Below are 19504 nucleotides of genomic sequence, written 5' to 3' on the forward strand. Positions count from 1 at the left end.
AAATCAAAGCGGACCGGGCCGAAATGTCTCAGAGATTAGAGAATCTCGAACAGGAACTTGTCTTGTTGAGGAGTCGACTGAATCAACCACCCCCTCCTTCCACCCCATCTAATAATTAATTTGTAGATTTATTATGGATTTATTATGGGTTTATGACAGTTATGTTTTAATATTTATAAATTATTGTTATTATGTTTGTTTGGTTTGGTTTAATATTTTTAAATAATTATGTTTTTGTTGATTTTTCATCTTTTTTTAAAAAAAACCGCATCGTCAAAACCGAAAGTTTATTTGAAAACCTTCGGTTTTGACCCATTTTTTTTTAAATCTTGAGGTAAAAACCGAAGGTTTTCAAATAAACCTTCGGTTTTGACCTTACTTTAAAAAAATCAGAAAATTTTCAGTATGGGGAAGGGTAAAAACCGAAGGTTTTCAAATAAACCTTCGGTTTTGACCTTACATTAAAAAAATCAGAAAATTTTCTAAGTATGGGGAAGGGTAAAAACCGAAGGTTTATTTGAAAACCTTCGGTTTTGACCTTATATTAAAAAAATCAGATTTTTTTCTAAGTATGGGGAAGGGTAAAAACCGAAGGTTTTCAAATAAACCTTCGGTTTTGACCTTACATTAAAAAAATCAGATTTTTTTCTAAGTATGGGGAAGGGTAAAAACCGAAGGTTTTCAAATAAACCTTCGGTTTTGACCTTACATTAAAAAAATCAGATTTTTTTCTAAGTATGGGGAAGGGTAAAAACCGAAGGTTTTCAAATAAACCTTCGGTTTTGACCTTACATTAAAAAAAATCAGATTTTTTTCTAAGTACGGGGAAGGGTAAAAACCGAAGGTTTTCAAATAAACCTTCGGTTTTGACCTTACATTAAAAAAATCAGATTTTTTTCTAAGTATGGGGAAGGGTAAAAACCGAAGGTTTTCAAATAAACCTTCGGTTTTGACCTTACATTAAAAAATTCAGATTTTTTTCTAAGTATGGGGAAGGGTAAAAACCGAAGGTTTTCAAATAAACCTTCGGTTTTGACCTTACATTAAAATAATCATATTTTTTTCTAAGTATGGGGAAGGGTAAAAACCGAAGGTTTTCAAATAAACCTTCGGTTTTGACCTTACATTAAAAAATTCAGATTTTTTTCTAAGTATGGGGAAGGGTAAAAACCGAAGGTTTTCAAATAAACCTTCGGTTTTCACCCTTCCCAAAAACATTCTGTTTCAGGTTAGGACCGAGAGGTTTATATAGAACTTTCGGAAATACACTTCAAAACCGAAAGTTATATAGAAAACTTTCGGTGTTATCACTTCATAATTTGTTATTTTAATTGGTTTTTCACCTACTAATCTAGACTCCTAAATAATCTAATCAATTGTGTGTTGTTTTTGAAAAATTTAGATTGTGTGTTAATGTTAAAATGTTTATGATTGTGTTTGATTATATAAAGAAGTGTGCATATATATATATGTTTGTGTTTGATGATCACATTAATGTGTATAACGTTTGATCATATGGATTGTCTAATGTTTTAAGGTTATCAAATGTGTTCAATTTATGATGTTCAAGGTCATTAGAAGATTATAAATCAATTAATCTAACAAATTGTGAAATGGTAATTCCGAGAGTTAATGGTATAACTTTCGGAAATACCCATCAAAACCAAAGGTTATACCATTAACTCTCGGAATTACCATTTCACAATTTGTTAAATTAATTGGTTTTCTACTTTTTAATCTAGACTCCTAACTAGTATTATCAAGTGTGTGTTTTATTTGAAAATTTTAGACTGTGTTTAATGTTGAAGTGTTCAAGAATGTGTTTGATCATATAGAGAAGTGTATATGAATGTTTATGTAGGATTATCCTATGTATTTGTGTAATGTTTGATCATATGGATTGGGACATGTTTTAAGGATATCAAATGTGTTAAATTAATGTTGTTCAAGGTTATTAGAAAGTGAGAAACCAATAAATTTAACAATTTGCCAAGTTGTAAAACCGAAAGTTAATTACCTTACTTTCGGAAATATTGATCAAAAATGAGAGTTTTATGATTAACTCTCGGAATTAATCAATTGATCAAAACCGAAAGTTAATCATAAAACTTTCGATAATGAAACATCAAAACCGAGAGTTTTGTGAGTAACTTTCGGAAATAAGTAATTGATCAAAACCGAAAGTTATTCATAAAACTTTCGGTAATGACCAATTAAAAAAACAAAACGCCCGATTCCTTTTCTTTCCTTTTCTTTCTTTCTTTCTTTCTTTCTTTCTATCTTTCTTCTCTCCCCGATTCATCTTCCGCGCCGCCCGATTCCTCCTTTGCGCCGCCCCGCTTCACTCTCCCCGACGCCGCCAACAGCCCGCCGCTTGAAGACCTCGACGACGACTGCAGAACTGCTGCGCCGCCGCGCCGCTTGAAGAATTGCACTGCCGCCGGCCCGATTGGATTCCTGCCGCCGCCGCCGATTGGAGAATCGCCAAGCCGCCGCCGCCCCACCCCCACCACCTGCATCAAAGGTCAGTTTGAGTTATATGTTTGAATTAAGATTATTTGTTGGTTCAATTTAGGGTTTCATTTAGGTCACTTTATATAATTTTAGGTTAGTTGATTTATATAGTTTGATTTATCTAATTTGTTAGATATGATGATTTTTTGTTTTGATTGGAGTTTGATTTAGGTTAGTTTTAGGTTTGATTTAGGTTAGATTTTGGTTTGATGAATTTGATTTTAGGTTTTGTTTGAGTTTAGTTTGATTTCAGTTTGATTTAGATTTGATTGCAGTTTTTATTTAGGTTTGATTTGAGTTTTATTTAGGTTTGATTTGAGATTGGATTGGTTTGAGTTTGATTTAGGTTTGATTTGAGTTTTATTTAGGTTTGATTTGAGATTGGGTTGGTTTGAGTTTGATTTAGGTTTGATTTGAGTTTGGTATGAATTAAATTGATTTTAGGTTTGATTTGAGATGGGATTGGTTTGAGTTTTATTTAGGTTTGATTTGAGATTGGATTGGTTTGAGTTTGATTTAGGTTTGATTTGAGTTTGGTATGAATTAAATTGATTATAGGTTTGATTTAAGATGGGATTGGTTTGAGTTTTATTTAGGTTTGATTTGAGATTGGATTGGTTTGAGTTTGATTTAGGTTTGATTTGAGTTTGGTATGAATTAAATTGATTTTAGGTTTGATATGAGATTGGATTGGTTTGAGTTTGATTTAGGTTTGATTTGATATTGGTTTAATTTGAGTTTGATTTAGGTTTTATTTGGATTTTAGGTTAATTTTGATTAGTTAAAGTTCTTGTCATCAGGTTTGGATTAGGACCTTCATCCGCGCGCTGCCCGCCCGTCGATCTACATCCGCCGCTCTTCTCGTCGCTCTTTTCTTTCAAGGTTAGTTTAATTTTTGATTTATGTTAAATTTAGGTTTATATGTTAGATTGAGGTTAGATTTTGTCAGAATTATGTTGGATTTTCATGTTAGATTTAGGTTAGATTTAATTTTGATTTATGTTAGGTTTGATTTATGTTATATTTTGTTAGATTTAGGTTTGTGAATGAATTGATTACTGTTGATTTAGGTTAGTGTCATTATTTGAATGATTTGATTATTATTGTTTGTTTAGGTGAAATTTTAGTTAGAAAATGTTAGATTAATTTTGAATTCTTTTGGAATAATGATAGATTAGGTAGCGATTATGTTACAATTATGTAAGCCTAATTAATTTAGACAAATTTAAGTAAATAATAATGCGGGTTGTTTTCCAATTTATTAGAAATATGGAAGTACCCGATAAAAGCTGGATGACCTTACGTCGAGATCATCCAGATTACGAACAAGGCGTTGACAAATTCCTCGAGTATGCTCTTAGGAATACATCCCGACAAACCGTGAAATGTCCATGCGTTAAATTCTTGAACACGCCGTTTATGGAAATAGACGAAGTGAAGACTCACATCATTATTTATGGAATAAATGTTCATTATGAGTATTGGTATTTTCATGGAGAAAAGAGACGTACTACTCAAGTGGTTAATGACGATGTCGATGAAGATGCCGATGACTTAGATGATGATGATGATGACGACGATGATCAGTCGGAGGATGCCGTGCCGGAATTCAACGATGCGAGACAGGAGATGAATAATACAGTTAATGAAGAGGTCAACGAAGAACGTTATATGCACGAATTTATAAACGATATGTTCCCCAACGTTAATGACGTCCTGAGCAACGATGAACCAGTCAAAGATGCGCATAGATTTTATAAATTGCTTGATGATTGCAAACGGCCATTGTATGAAGGTGCTCGAATAACGAAATCATCGGCACTACTGAAACTACTTCACATAAAAAATGTATGTCAATGGACAAAATCTCGGGCATTTCAATATTTGCATCATTGGAAGACCTATCTAACGGAAAAGTATACAACTTGGATTATATCGATCGAGTGACAGCTCATTCTTACATTTTGAAAAATTGTCCCGAAGCAGAACCTTTTTACATGTAAGATTCAATGTTGTTGTTACTAATTAGAATTAAAGAGTGTTACTAATTAGCATTCGATCTATTTGCAGAGATTATAACAACGAGTTCAGTGGAGAAACGTTTGCCGCATATTTCAAGCATCGAGTGAGTAAATTACAAACCATATATCCTAACTCTTCTTATTCATATTAACAACTTAATTTCGGATACATATATAGGTCGCCCATTTAGCAGAAATTAACGACATATCAAGAGACCTCAAGATCTTAGGAGAAGGTCCAAGTATGTACTCGTCTATGTATGTTTGGTGTAAAGTAAACGGATTCAAATTCTGTATAGAAAAACACGACGAAGGTTTGACAACTCAAAATAGTGGGGTGGTTGTTGAGGGGTACAACGGATCTGAAACTATGTCATACTATGGAGTTTTGACGGATATAATCGAAGTACAATATTATTCTCACAAACGAGTTGTTTTATTCAAGTGTAAGTGGTTTGATACACACTCGGGGGAACTAGGAGTGAAAGTGGACAAATATGGCTTCGTAAGTGTAAATGTAAACCGAATTTTGAAAACCCAAAGTCAAGACCCGTATATATTGGCGAGTCAAGCAAAACAAGTATTCTACGCCCCTGATATGTCAGCCCGACCCGGTTGGAAGATTGTGACAAAAATAAAACCGCGGTTTACAAACATATAGTTCAGATTAATTAATTAGGTAGATTTAATAATGTTTTTAACTTTATATTCATTTTTATTACTACTTTATTTCAATTATTCACTCATTTTTATTAATGGTGTGAATTGAGAATGTCTGAAGGTCCTAAAACAACTTGGAAGAGTATGAGGAAGACACCCAAGAAATTGGATAAAAGTTACCAAAACCTACTTGCCCAATCCGAGTCGTTAAAGCTTCGAGGATCGTCTTCTAGAGACCAACCACCGATTCCTGTGGTCCCGATAGCTACTGCGCCTCCCCGAACATACGAGACTGAAGACGATGATGAGCTCCACGAGTTTATAGAGAACACATACGCTGATAACCTACCTAGCGATGAGGCTGAAGACGAGGGTCTTGAGGAGCTTATCGAGGAGCAGGAAGACGAGGAGGAGGACGGGACCACTCCCGACCCATCATCGACAGGTATTTCGTTTACAAATTAGTTAGTGTTTCAATTGATTGACATATTTAATTAAGATTTTGATAATTTTGAAGAATCTTCTGCCCGCAAAAGACGGGGGAAGAACAAGAATATTACGCTGTCTAAGAGGCTAGCGGGGACGAGGATCCCTCTAACGTTTAGAGAGAAGGATGGGAGGCCAGGCGGTACAGACGTGGGAAGGACAAGGTGGTCTAGACATGTGTGGTCGATTATCCGGGACCCCGCAGCCGTCTCACACCGTCTTCTCAAGTGGAAGGCTTTAAGTGCAGACCAATTGGATTCACTGTGGACTGCTATCAAGGTAATACTTATAACTTGATTATACATTACGTCATTAAATAATTATTTGTAACATTTGGATGTTATTTTTTTCAGGATCCGTTCGAAGCGACTAATGGTGACATTGAGTATTTTCGAAAGACCGGGTTGGGACACGCCAATCAGATATGGGATAGATGGCGGTCGGATTTGAACAAGAATTATATCCGCGTCCACAAAGGAGACGAGGCGGCAGTACTGGCTAATCCTCCACCGGACTACGATCGAGATGATTGGGAGTTTGTGTGTCGCAACTATTTCTTCACAGAAACGTTTAAGGTACGGTTTTATAATTCAAATAAAAGTTGATATTAATTAATCTAACTTCATTTGTTATTTCAAATACAGAGACATAGTTCTACAAATATGAAGAATCGGAAGAATCTGAAATTCCCGCATCGAACGGGAAGTAGACCGTTTGCACAAATTGAAGACGAGTTGGTAAGTACATTATTTGTAATAACTTAATATAAAGATTGTTATTAATTATATAAATCATTTATTTCAACAGGCGATTGAAATGGGACGGCCACCGTCTGTAATTGAAGTATTCAAGAGGACCCGTACACCAAAACCGACACAAGAAAACCCAACACCCGTCCCGGACGAACACGTGCAAGAGAAAATTGTAAGTGAATTGAATATGCCTAGTTTTTTATTATAGAAATGATATTTTATTTGAATTGTGCAGGCTGAGACGGAGGAGGTTGTTAGTAACGAACCGGAAATATCGGATTTTGAATTGACGGAGAGGGTGTTCGGACAACAAAAACACGGGGTAGTGTTCGGAATGGGATCAGGCGTCCGGCCCACACACTTTCGTGAGGATCGTCGTAGTAGAAACAGTTCACAGCGAAACAATGAGCGATTGTTAGAAGAGAAACAAATGATGAAGCTCAAGCTGGAGGAACTGGAGAAGAGGGATGAAGAAAGAAGGCGCAGAATGGATGAAATGCAAGCGGAAAAGGAAGAAATTGTGGAAAGAATGGAGAGAGAGAAGTTAGAGATGAACGCAAGAATGGAGAGAATCAAATTGTATATGAGGCAAGGACCACCTCCTCCCCCCACAAGCTAAGGTTGTTTCGATTCAAAACATTTTTTCATTAGTGGTTGAATTTAGAACAGATTGTTCGGAATATTAGTTTGGTGTCGAATTTTGTAATGTTCATGATCAATTAATGTGATCGTTTAATGTATGTTGCATTTCTTTTATCATTGATATATTGGTTTGGCTGAACAGGTTTTGGTTGCGAACAAAATAATCCGCACATTTTTAAAAATTTACAAGAAAAAACCGAAAGTAAAATTGAAACCTCTTGGTTTTTCCTCTTTGTGGAAAAACCGAGAGATATTAGAAAACTCTCGGTTTTTAGCCAAAGAGAAAACCGAGAGTTATATGACAAACCCTCGGTTTTTACCCAAAAGAGGAAAAACCGAGAGTTTTCATATAACTTTCGGTTTTTTCTCTTTGTGGGAAAACCGAAAGTTTTGTTATCACTCTCGATTTTTCCACAAAGAGAAAAACCGAAAGTTGTTTGCAAAACCCTCGGTTTTTCCACACAGAGAAAAACCGAAAGATATTTGTAAAACCCTCGGTTTTTCTACAATGAGAAAAACCGAAAGTTATTTGCCAAACCCTCGGTTTTTCCACACAGAGAAAAACCGAAAGATATTTGTAAAACCATCGGGTTTTCCAAAATGAGAAAACCCGAAAGTTGTTTGCAAAACCCTCGGTTTTTCCACACAGAGAAAAACCGAAAGTTATTTGCAAAACCCTCGGTTTTTCCACACAGAGAAAAACCGAAAGATATTTGTAAAACCCTCGGGTTTTCCAAAATGAGAAAAACCGAAAGTTGTTTGCAAAATCCTCGGTTTTTCCACACAGAGAAAACCCGAAAGTTATTTGTACAACCCTCGGTTTTTTCAAAAAGAGAAAAACCGAAAGGTCTTTGCAAAACCGTCGGTTTTTCCAAAAGAGAAAAATCCGAAAGTTTTCATATAACTCTCGGTTTTTCTCTTTGTGGAAATCCCGAGAGAGTCAATACCGAGGGATGACGAGAGTTACTAAAACCTTCGATAAGGTGTCTTTACCGAGAGTTATTGAGTAACACTTTTTTTTATATTTAATATTTTGTTGTTGTGGTTAAACTTTTTTTATTTTAAATATAAATGAATCTTTTAAAAATATGTATATATATAATATTAAAAACATATTAATATATTAATAATTTAAAAATATTATTTATAATAATTTAATAATAAAGTATTGGAGAATGGGAATTAAATGTTTTTTTAATAATAAAAAATTGAATAGAAAAAATTATTGAACATTTTTATTGTGACATTGATAATCTAAAATATTAAAGAAAGAGAAAATACAATGCGTTTTTTTTGTAGGACAAGTCATTGGGTGACAATCAAGTGTATTCCCGATATTAAAATCTCTTGATTTGGTCCATCCTTATTGATCTCTTATAGCATACTTTCATGCGGATTGGGATAAATGCTCTGATGATGGTTGCACAACCACTGAATATTGTTAACTTTTTTTTTTGAACTCTAAAAAGAAACAAGTTATTGTTCGCTTTAGTGTCGAGTGTCCTTGCTCATGTCACTACATAACTTTGTTGGTTACAATCTCTTCTTAGAGAATTATACGTAACCATGACATGTTCCCCATCTTGTGGTGTGACAACATCTGAGCTAGATATTTGTTTGTTAATCATGTCTTTCATGCACAAACCAAACACATTGAGATTAATTTTCACTTTGTTCGTGAACGTGTTGTGTAAGTATTAATTTTACTTAACAAATAAAATGTAAATATACATTGAGGTGTAAATTATTTTATTTGAAAATGTGTACAAATTAATTTATTGAAATTAATTTATACATTTAAATCTTTTGAATTACACATTGAACATTGAATATATGAGGTTATTCTTCATTAGGATATTTAACGTATTTTAATTCATTTTAATTAAATGGTTACAATAATCTCAATAATAAAATTTTAATAGAATTAAATAAAATATAGTCCATGTAGTTTATATTTATATAAATAAGTCCTTAGAGTTATTTGATGATAATAACTCTATAAATATGACTTATTATCTGACAGATCACTAAGCATATTTTTTTTCTTAAGAACTTTTACATTTAGTTTAATGAAGAAAAAAAATTTAAAAGAATTTCTAAACTTTGGGCATTGTGTTGAAGATAATATTTGTAGGAAACATTAATATTCAACTACGATCAAATTGAAGGCTGTATAAGTAATGATTAGAGGTATATGTTTGATCCAATCACATTTCTGCTTCTCTGTTTAGTATTCATAATGTTGTTGCTAATCATTAAATTTATTTTGATTTTTAAAAAATTTATAACATGTTGCTTGAAAGACCCTCTCATTTAAATACATCTAGATTCACTCATGATTAAGTTGTTGATATTCTAACTAAAGGAATGTCTTCCAAGATTTTTGTTTTACTAGACAAGCTTACTGTATATGCCACTTGTTTTTGGTTGAAGGAGGTTATTAAATAAATTGTTAGTTCAATTGAAACTCAAGCGTCAAAATGAATCATTAAACTTATCAATATTAGTCACATAACACTTATTTATATTTATCATTCATTGTAAATTGTATAATTTCAAAATATTTGAATTATCGGTTCGAGAGTTGTGGTTAATTTGATTATATATGTGAGAGTAAATGGACATTTGAGTCGGATTGTGGGTTGACCCGCCCATAAACTTAAGACGGTTAAAAATAAAATAAAATTGATATATATGATTCAAACTTGCAACCTAACAAAAACAAGTACAAACCTTTAACCAACTAGAATAATAAGACTTTATATTTTAAATTAAACACCAAATTTGATGAACGCGGAACATTCTTAAAAATATAAGTTCAACTTTTTAACTAATTAATCTATAAACACATAATGATGTTTAATTTCAATGTGCCCGGATTGCCGAGTCGAAAGTTATGGTTAATTTGGATATATATGTCAGAGTAAATGAATATTTGGGTCGGATTGTGGGTTGACCCGCCAAGTGTATCCATTTAACCAACTAGGCTAATAAGACTTTATATTTTAAATTCAACACCAAATTTGATGAACGCGGAACATTTTTAAAAATATAAGTTCAACTTTTTAACTAGTTAATCTATAAATACATAATGATGTTTAATTTCAAAGTTTTCGGATTGCCAAGTCGAGAGTTGTGGTTAATTTGGATATATATATGTGAGAGTAAATAGATACTTGGGTCGGATTGTGGGTTGACCCGCCAAGTATATTCATTTAATCAACTAGGCTAATAAGACTTTATATTTTAAATTCAACACCAAATTTGATGACGCGGGACAATCTTAAAAATATAAGTTTAACTTTTTAACTAACTAATATATATATATATATATATATTTATAATGATGCTTAATTTCAAAGTGTTAGGACTGCGTCGAGAGTTGTGATTAATTTGGATATACATGTGAGAATAAATGAATATTTGGGTCGCATTATGGGTTGACTTGCCCATAAATTGAAAACAATTAAAAATAAAATAAAAAATGCTATATGTATATTTTGAACTTGCAACATAACAAAACAAGTACAATTTTTTTAACCAACTAACTAATAAGACTTTATGTTTTAAATTCAATACAAAATTGAATGAATGCAATACATTCTTAACAATATATATATAAGTTCAACTTTTTAATTAATTAATCTATGTATATATAATGATGCTTAATTTTAAAATGTTCGGATTATCGGGTCAAGACCTGTTGTTAATTTGAATATATATGTGAGAGTAAAAGAATATTTGGGTCGGATTGTGGGTTGATCCGCTCATAAAGTACAACCCTTTAACCAACTATGCTAATAAGACTTTATATTTTAAATTCAATATCAAATTGAATGAACGCGAGACATTCTTAACAATATAAGTTCAACTTTTTAATTAACTAATCTTTGTATATATAATGATGCTTAATTTCAAAGTGTCCGGATTGCCGGGTCTAGAGCTGTGGTTAATTTGGATATATATGTGAAAGTAAAGAAATATTTGAGTCGGATTGTGGGTTGACCCACTTATAAAGTACAACCTTTAACCAACTAAGCTAATAAGACTTTATATTTTAAATTCAATACCAAACTGAATGAATGCGAGACATTCTTCACAATATAAGTTCAAATTTTTAATTAACTAATATATATATATATATATATAATAATGCTTAATTTCAAAGTGTCTGGATTGTAGTATCAATAGTTGTTGTTAATTTGAAAATATATGTGAGAATAAATGAATACTTGGGTTGGATTGTGGGTTGACTTGCTCATAAACTTAAAATGGTTAAAAATAAAAATAAAATGTTATATGTATGTTTCAAACTTATAACCCAACAAAAACAAGTACAACTCTTTAACCAAGTGTGATTGAGATGTAGTTTGCCGATGGATAATAAGTCGGTAATAATTGAAAGTGGTTAAAAAATATTAATAAAATATTTGATTGACCAGAGTGTGAGGTCACGATGCTAAATGTTAAAAAATATGAATCAAATATTTGATTGACCAAAGTGAAAGTATAAGGTCACAAGATTAGAGGTTCATTGAGAAAAAAAATATGTGAGAAGATGAGTTATTTTATCGAAGTAAAACAAATGTGAAATTAGAGTGTGTTTTTTTTAATATATTATTATTGATTTATTAAGAATTTTAAACATTAAATATATATAATTATAACTTTTTTATTAAATTTATTCTGTTTATATTTATATCTGTGTGTATCGCACGAGAATTTTCATAGTTCTAAATAACATGAGCATAAAATAAGGGTACGAACAATACCAAAAACACATAGTTTGATAATCTATTTTTAGATTATATTATTATATAATTTGCATTACATTTTTTATCTATAAAATTTAAGTCTCTTATACAATAATAAATGAGAATGACAATATGTTATAAAGTATGTTATAGATTATAACTTTGAAAATCCGAGAGAGTAATAACTAGTTAATGAATGATAATTGGTATTGTATACTCGTAAGAAGTTCTATTTACCAATTCATGTTTGACTACTTTAATTCAAAAACTCAAACAATGACTGAGTTAGTAGCTAGATTCAAGTTCATTCTAAGATGAGTTGGTTGTTTTGTCGGATGAAAAATAAAATAAAATAAATATTTGGTCACCTCTTTTTTCAATCCTACATTGTATCATATGACTTTAAAAACGAAAAAGAATTTAAAAATTGCAATTATTCAAGTTAGAATCTGAAATTAAATTAACTTCAATTAAATTTCTATGCAATTTGATATGACATTTTAAAAATATTGTTTGACTAACTTTGTTAAAATATATTAGTTTTTAATGTTTTTTTATTCATTTTATTCAATAAAAGTTAACATTTATGTCTTTATAAAAGGTTCATCCAATATAAAACCCACTATATACCTAACAAAAACTATAGGCTCAAAAGAGAAAAAGTGGATCAAATTTATGAGTGGCTCTTGAAATGTTGACTGTTTCTAGAATGTTTGAACTCAGATAAGCCAAATTAGGGATGGCTCAAAAGTTATTTTCATTGGAATAATAATATATTTAATTCCTAATTTAGTTTATATAAAATTAATAAATTTGATAGCATTAGATATTTAAGTATCACATGAATACAAACAATTATTAAATTAAAATGAGTCCAATCAATCACCAAACAAAACAAAAGATAAGAGAAAATGTCTTTTCCAATAAAGTTTAAATGAAAATTCATTTCGCAATAGGCCTTTTGTATTCTTTTGACCGACAATTTAGTTTTCTTGTCTTTGATGTGGAATATTAATTTTTTCAATTAGTATAACATATAACTACTTATCTATAGCAAAATTTTCTTCTAGAAAAATACTTATTATTGCCATTAAGGAAAATCTTTTTTGTTTGAATAAATGATATTGAGAATGAGTTATTAACAATTAACACAATTATAAAGTGACAAAATTCGTTTTCATGTTAAAATAATCAATCTCAAACGTTAATAATAATATAGGAAATTACAATTATCTCTTTAACCCTAAATTAATTAAAGAATGTATTATCTTATAATTATGATTTCTTCACTTAAAAAAAAACATTTTTTTTGTTTCTATCCTTCTCTTCTAAACAAATACATTTAAATGATAATGTACTATTTATTAATTATGTTCTTTCCAAATATAATATGACAATATGTTTTTTAATAGGTAGTAGAGGGTGATTTGCAGAAGATTTTCATATTATTTTTTTTTTTTTTGTCTTTTAAAAGGACAAACTTTTCATTTGTTGTTAATGTAAAAATAGTACAACCATGAAAAGAAAAAATTATTTTAAGTTAGAAATGTTATAACATTATATATTTTAATATGACGTAAGAATGTTAATCTATAAAATGTATAATTTTTGTATTGGTGATAATATTTTACAAATGTATAATTTGTGTATTAGCGATAATATTTTACAAATGTATAATTTTTGTATATGATCGAATCTTTATTCTTTTGACTATTTAAAAATAATAATAATTTTTTAGATTTTTCTATTTTAAAATCAGTTAATTTAAATTCATATGAGATATTCATAATTTATTTCTATTTTTTAAATACTGTTTAAAATAATAAACTAGAAAAAGAGTCCAAAATCACATTTGCAAGTTCAGATCTAGTTAGAGATTTATTATGATTTAAATATTGAGATTTCTTTATTTCTCATTTATTTAACACATTTGTAACAAATTACTTCTAATCCAATTTTCATTAGTTTAGTTTATCTTGTAAAAAAACAATTAAAACATAAAAAAAAAATGCACCATATTAAAGAACTATATAATACAGTTGCAACGTTACAAAAATACGACCCCCTACTCATTAAATTTGTAATTAATCCTTAGAGTTGTATAGCTATAATTATTTTTTTTTTTTTGATGAACAACAAGTAACACCATTACTATTTTCAAAATATAAGGTCAAAAGTTGAATATATATATATATATATATATATATATATATATATATATATATATTAGTGTAATATTTATTATATAAGTATTTTTCAAATGTTCAAGGTAAGTATCATCTGTTTTTCGAATCGAAACATTTTCAGCATTTAAGACTTCCAGCTTTCTTTTTTTATCATATCAAAATTCATTAATTATTTATTTATTTTGGACTCGAAAGGTCATCAATAATTGACACATAATCGTTCCTAAACAGTCGCTCATAACTGGTTTCTTTACTAGATGATTTTCAGTCCGACATCGGATCTTGATGTTTTATTTTAGTCTTTGACTTCTCGATTAATTTTTTTGGAATTTCAATTTGCCTCCTCTTTTATGAGATATCTTCAGAACTTTTGGCTTTAATGAGCTTTATTATACTCGGGATATATCTCGTAAAATCGAAATATCTAACAAATGCCTACCGGTGATTTTAATACATCAGCCTCTATAAATATTTTTTTTTATCCATGGAGGCGTATCTGGTAGAATTTGTACGCCAGCAAACATGAAAGTTTTTTTTTCTGTTAACTTAGCAATTGTCGGTGATTTCAATTTATCAACCTTGATAGATGTTTTGCTCACTCTTTTCATTTTCACCTGGAGTTCTAAGTTAAATCTTTTTTTCTTTTGGGAAGTAGGAAATTTTTTTTAGTCATTGTATCCTCAAGTAGAACTTCGATTTCATTCCACGGCCTTCCTTTAACTTTTAACTATATGATACAAAGATAAGTTCAATCGGACAGCCTCTCTATATCAGTTTTGGTTCATTTATCAAATTCTTTTATGAAACGGTCTTTAGATCAAAAGATTTCGATCTTCAAAGTTTACTTGTTTCATAATATCTTTGCTTGTTTCGATGAAAATGAGGATCACATTCATATTCAAATCCCGAAATGAAAATAAATGATGATATGGATCGGGCCTAAAAATTAAGTTGTCTACATTTTTTTTTTGAGGAATCAGGTCTTTATGTAGTTCGATGTGTTTGAGAGACACTTTGAAAGTATCGCGAATATCCGCACAAGGGGTTTTAACGTATGTAGTGAAAGATGTCCCAACGTATGGGTTGAGGGGTTTGATGTAAGCAATTTCGAAAATACACATGGTGTGAACTAGGGGCTTGATGGTTAATTTCGAAAATGTTACTAGTGTGAATTAGGGGGCTTCATGCATATTTTGAAAAATGTTTTTAACAAGTTTTTCCTAAAAGAAGGGATCACGGCCCTTCCTCTTGTTTGTCGAAGTGATGAATGAACCGAACTTAAGGACTAGGCTGCCAACATATATTTTTTTGGGAGGAATCATGTTGAGATATAGTTTGACGGAATGAAAACTCAATTTTGAAATGCCCCTTATATTGAAATATGAGTCTTATCATTTTTTTTTATTTTGAACGTTTTAATCCTCAAGTTTTTAGAAAAATTAAAGATTTTACATGTTGGTTCATCGACCTTGATATACATCCCCGCCATTTTCTCTTTTGTCACCTTAGGTATAGTATTTCTTCAGGTCATCTAGGTTGAAGGGTGCATAGAGCTCGTCTTCGTCAGGTATGGTTAGCCACGTTGGTTTTTGTTCAAATCTGAATGATTAAATAGATAATTTGATGATTAAATGATACTAATGTGATACTAATAGAATTTATAAAAAAAAGTTGATAAAAAAACATTAAAAAAAATTATCAAACAAAGTTTACAAAATAAATTATTAATGATGTTCAATTCTCCTTAAAAAAAACACTTGATTTAAAATAGGATTATACTAGTCACTAAATAAAAATTATATCAAAATAGTGATACATCACACAATGAGGTGCTAAAAGTAAATCAATATTAGGGTAAGAGTAATAAAAATAGAGAAAATTATCCTCTAAATAATAAGGGGTAAAGAAACACATTGATCGGTGTTAACCAAATAATTAACTTTATGAGAGGTCATCAAACCAGAGAAATAACCTATTTCAGATCAATTATATTCCTCTTACATGTAAAGGCAAAACAATCTTATTTAAAAATATATATAATAATAATTTGACTGTTTTCTCACTCGTTGTTAGGGGAACCGATATTGATCGGGAATATATGATTTATATTTTCGTCCAAACCAACTAAATATATCAAGATTAAAATTTATAAATTTACATAAAACTTTTAGTTATACCCAAATATTTTGAGCAAAGATCATTTGCTCCCATCTTTTAATTGTTTTCATGTTCCTTTGACAGGGAATGGTAAAACCGTCCTTAAAAAAAACTATTTTACTCCCTTCAAGAATGAGAGCACACAGGATCACAAATGAATATTTAATAATTAAGTTTCAAATATTAAACTACAAACTATATATATATATATATATATATATATATATATATATATATATATATATATATATATTAATATACTTGATTATATAAGTTTTTTTAAGGAAATTTTGATGTATAATTATATTATTTAATAATATTTTTACCGTACAAAAATCAGTATAATCGGTAAAAAAAAAAAAAAAGTTAATTGTTTTTCTCGAGAACCAACGAAGGGAAATTTGACGAAATAACCCTCATAAGAGGATTATTTCCAAATTTAGCATAGGCTAAATAAAATTTTCAAATATAAAATTTTCTCTATGCAAAAAGATATTATTGCCCTTAAATAAAAAAAAAGTCATTTTCCTTTCTCCTTCCCTTCTCTCCTTCAGTTTTCCCTCCCTCTCCTCTATTCGTATTTCCAAACCGCCTCCTCCCCGACGACGATTGATCCAAATTCACGACCCACTTCTCCCCGACGACGATCCAAGCCACGAAACCCCACTGCTCCCCCGACCCCCGACGACTGTCCGAGCCCCCGACGACATATCTGAGCCCTCGACGACATATCCGAGCAGAACAAAGAACGATCATTGCTGCGAAGAATGATCCAACAAAACCAGGCTTAAAATGCATCGTCGAAGGCTGACTGAATCGTTTTGGGTTTAAAATGCATCTGTCGAAGGTTGTTGCAGACGACTGTGCATCTGTCGCAGACGACTGTGCATCTGTCGCCTACGACTAAGTATCTGTCGTAGGCGAATGTGCATCTGTCGCAGACGACTGTGCATCTGTCGTCTGCGACAGATGCACAGTCGTCTTCGTCAGATGTATATTCCACCGTAAAACCAATCAACCAAGCTCTAAAACCATTAATCCACGACCTAACCTACACCCTAGACTATAAACGACGAAACCTTAAACATTCTTCCATTTCAGTGGTGAAACGACGAAGGCGACGAAGGCAACGGAAACACAGAAAACTAACCTGAATGTTGAAGACGTTCCGGTTTCCTTGGTTTTATTGGATCGTTCTTCGCAGCGATGATCGTTCTTCGTTCTACTTAGATCGTCGTCGGGGGCTCGGATAGTCGTTGGGGGTCGGGAGAGAGGTGGGGTTTTGTGGGCTTGGATCGTCGTCGGGGAGAGATGGTGTTTCGGGGGCTTGGTTCGTCGTCGGGGAGAGGGGGGCTTGGATCGGTCGTCTTCGGGGAGTGTTTGGAAATATGAAAAGTGGAGAGGGAGGGAAAACGGCTTAAGGGAAGGAGAAAAGAAACTGTTTTTTTAATTTAAGGGCAATAAGGTCTTTTTGCATAGGGAAAATGTTATATTTGAAAAAATTATTTATCATATGCTAAGTTTGGAAATAACCCTCTTACGAGGGTTATATCGTCAAATTTCCTCCAACGAGCTCGATAATTTATTCAGTATATTGGTTATATATATATATATTTTTTTTTCCATGTTATGCTTTATCATCTTAAACTATTTTTATTATTGTCAATGTACATATACCATATTTAAAAAAATGACAATTGTAATGGTAGAAGCTTGAAAAAAAAATCCTTTAAATTTATTTTGCTAGAAATAAAAATAAATATATACATTCCTGCCTGTCAAATAAGATTTAGAAGACTTCCAACTTTCATCTACCGCCACTTTCTTTCAACCTACCCTAACCTCTCTCTCTCTCTCTCAAAATGAAGCAAGTTGATCTCGAAACGCTCGTTTCAGCATGCGCCGGCGGAGGTGTAGACAGGAAAATTGCCTGCGAAACGCTTGCCGACGGCGAGAAACCGCCAGAACAGGACGACCCATCAACGGAATTACCGCCGGATTTTCCGCCGGAATCTTTCTGGCTTTCTAAAGACGCAGAGTACGACTGGTTCGATCGCAACGCATTCCTAGAACGCAAGGAGTCAACTAAGGGAAATTCTAACTTCTATTCAAACGTATTTCCTTCTTCTAATTCCTCTTCCCAACGATTCTCTTCAAATTTAAAGTCCAAAACTGGAATTATTGGATTACCAAAGACTCAAAAAACTGCCTTTGTTGATTCATCAACTCGTCGGATCTGTAAACATGCGAATGTCAGTCTATTTCCTAAACGATCAGAATCCATGGCTAAATCGGCAGTGGTGGTTACTGAGCCTTCATCGCCTAATGTTTCTTGTATAGGTAGAGTAAGATCGAAAAAAGGCCGTCGCCGACGGTCCAAGGATAAAGACAAGGACAAGACCAACACCGCCGCCGCGAACCAGGTGGAGAAAAGCAGATCAACGGGTAAGTATCAGACGAAGAAGAAGAAGGGAATATACATGAAGATTGTCGGGATATTCCGATCGGATAGAAAGAAAAAGAAGGAGGTGGTTGATAAAAACCGGCAACAATCAAAGGAGGAAGAAACTCCGAGGACTAGTTCCTCAGCCGTAGAAGAGTTTTCTCCGGCGACAGTGACGGCGGCGGTTAATTGTGAACCACCCGGTTTGGGAGGAATGAAGCGGTTCACATCTGGTCGTAGATCAACGTCGTCAGTTGACGAAGAGACGGGACGCCGTGAATAATCGGCCGACGTGTGGGGCCCGTCGGAGGAAAATAATCGCAATTGGCGCGCGTTCTATTGGTCGTGTGTGATTTACGTTTCTATTCCTATAGTTGAATAAATACAAAATCCGCTTAAATTATTTTACCTTCACTTTTCTTCTCATTATTAATATTTATTTGTCTTATTTGTGGAAAAATATGGGTGTTTTTTCCTAGCAAATTTTTTAAATAATTTATTTTATTAAAACCACATAATAACAACAATTTAAAAAAAAAAATATAGAAACAAAAATGATTAGTAAAAGTAATATGAAAAAAAAAAAATTGATTTGTTGAATATAATTTGAACATATTCTAATTTTTGTTATGTGTTAGAAAATTGTACACAAGAATTTTACTAACGAGGACCAGCTGATGAAATGAGTCATATATACAACTATTATACTATTGTCCCTTTCTCTCTAGTTACATGAAAATGGACTTGTCTAGTTATAATTAATTGGATTTTAGTTGGGAAAAACATGTACCATGAATATGACATTTGAAAGTTTTATATCAAACTTCATTTATGATAGATTTTTCAACTAGGGTTTTCACCGAACTGGATTTCGAGATTTGAACTTTGA

At 31.8% G+C, this 19504-nt stretch overlaps 1 protein-coding gene across 1 annotated transcript; it reads left to right on the forward strand.

Annotated features, from left to right (window-relative positions):
• The first annotated feature begins 17971 nt into the window (after nt 1-17971).
• Nucleotides 17972-19093, forward strand: LOC124938820. Its single transcript, XM_047479336.1, has one exon. It carries the CDS (start codon nt 18035-18037, stop codon nt 18896-18898), a length of 864 nt encoding a protein of 287 aa, XP_047335292.1. The 5' UTR covers nt 17972-18034; the 3' UTR covers nt 18899-19093.
• Nucleotides 19094-19504: the final 411 nt, after the last annotated feature.

This window comes from Impatiens glandulifera, chromosome 5, assembly GCF_907164915.1.
Source record: "Impatiens glandulifera chromosome 5, dImpGla2.1, whole genome shotgun sequence".
Lineage (NCBI taxonomy): Eukaryota > Viridiplantae > Streptophyta > Magnoliopsida > Ericales > Balsaminaceae > Impatiens > Impatiens glandulifera.

What these genes read in the sequence shown, in the direction of transcription:
- LOC124938820 (XM_047479336.1), top strand. Translation starts at nt 18,035, where the DNA reads ATGAAGCAAGTTGATCTCGAAACGCTCGTTTCAGCATGCGCCGGCGGA.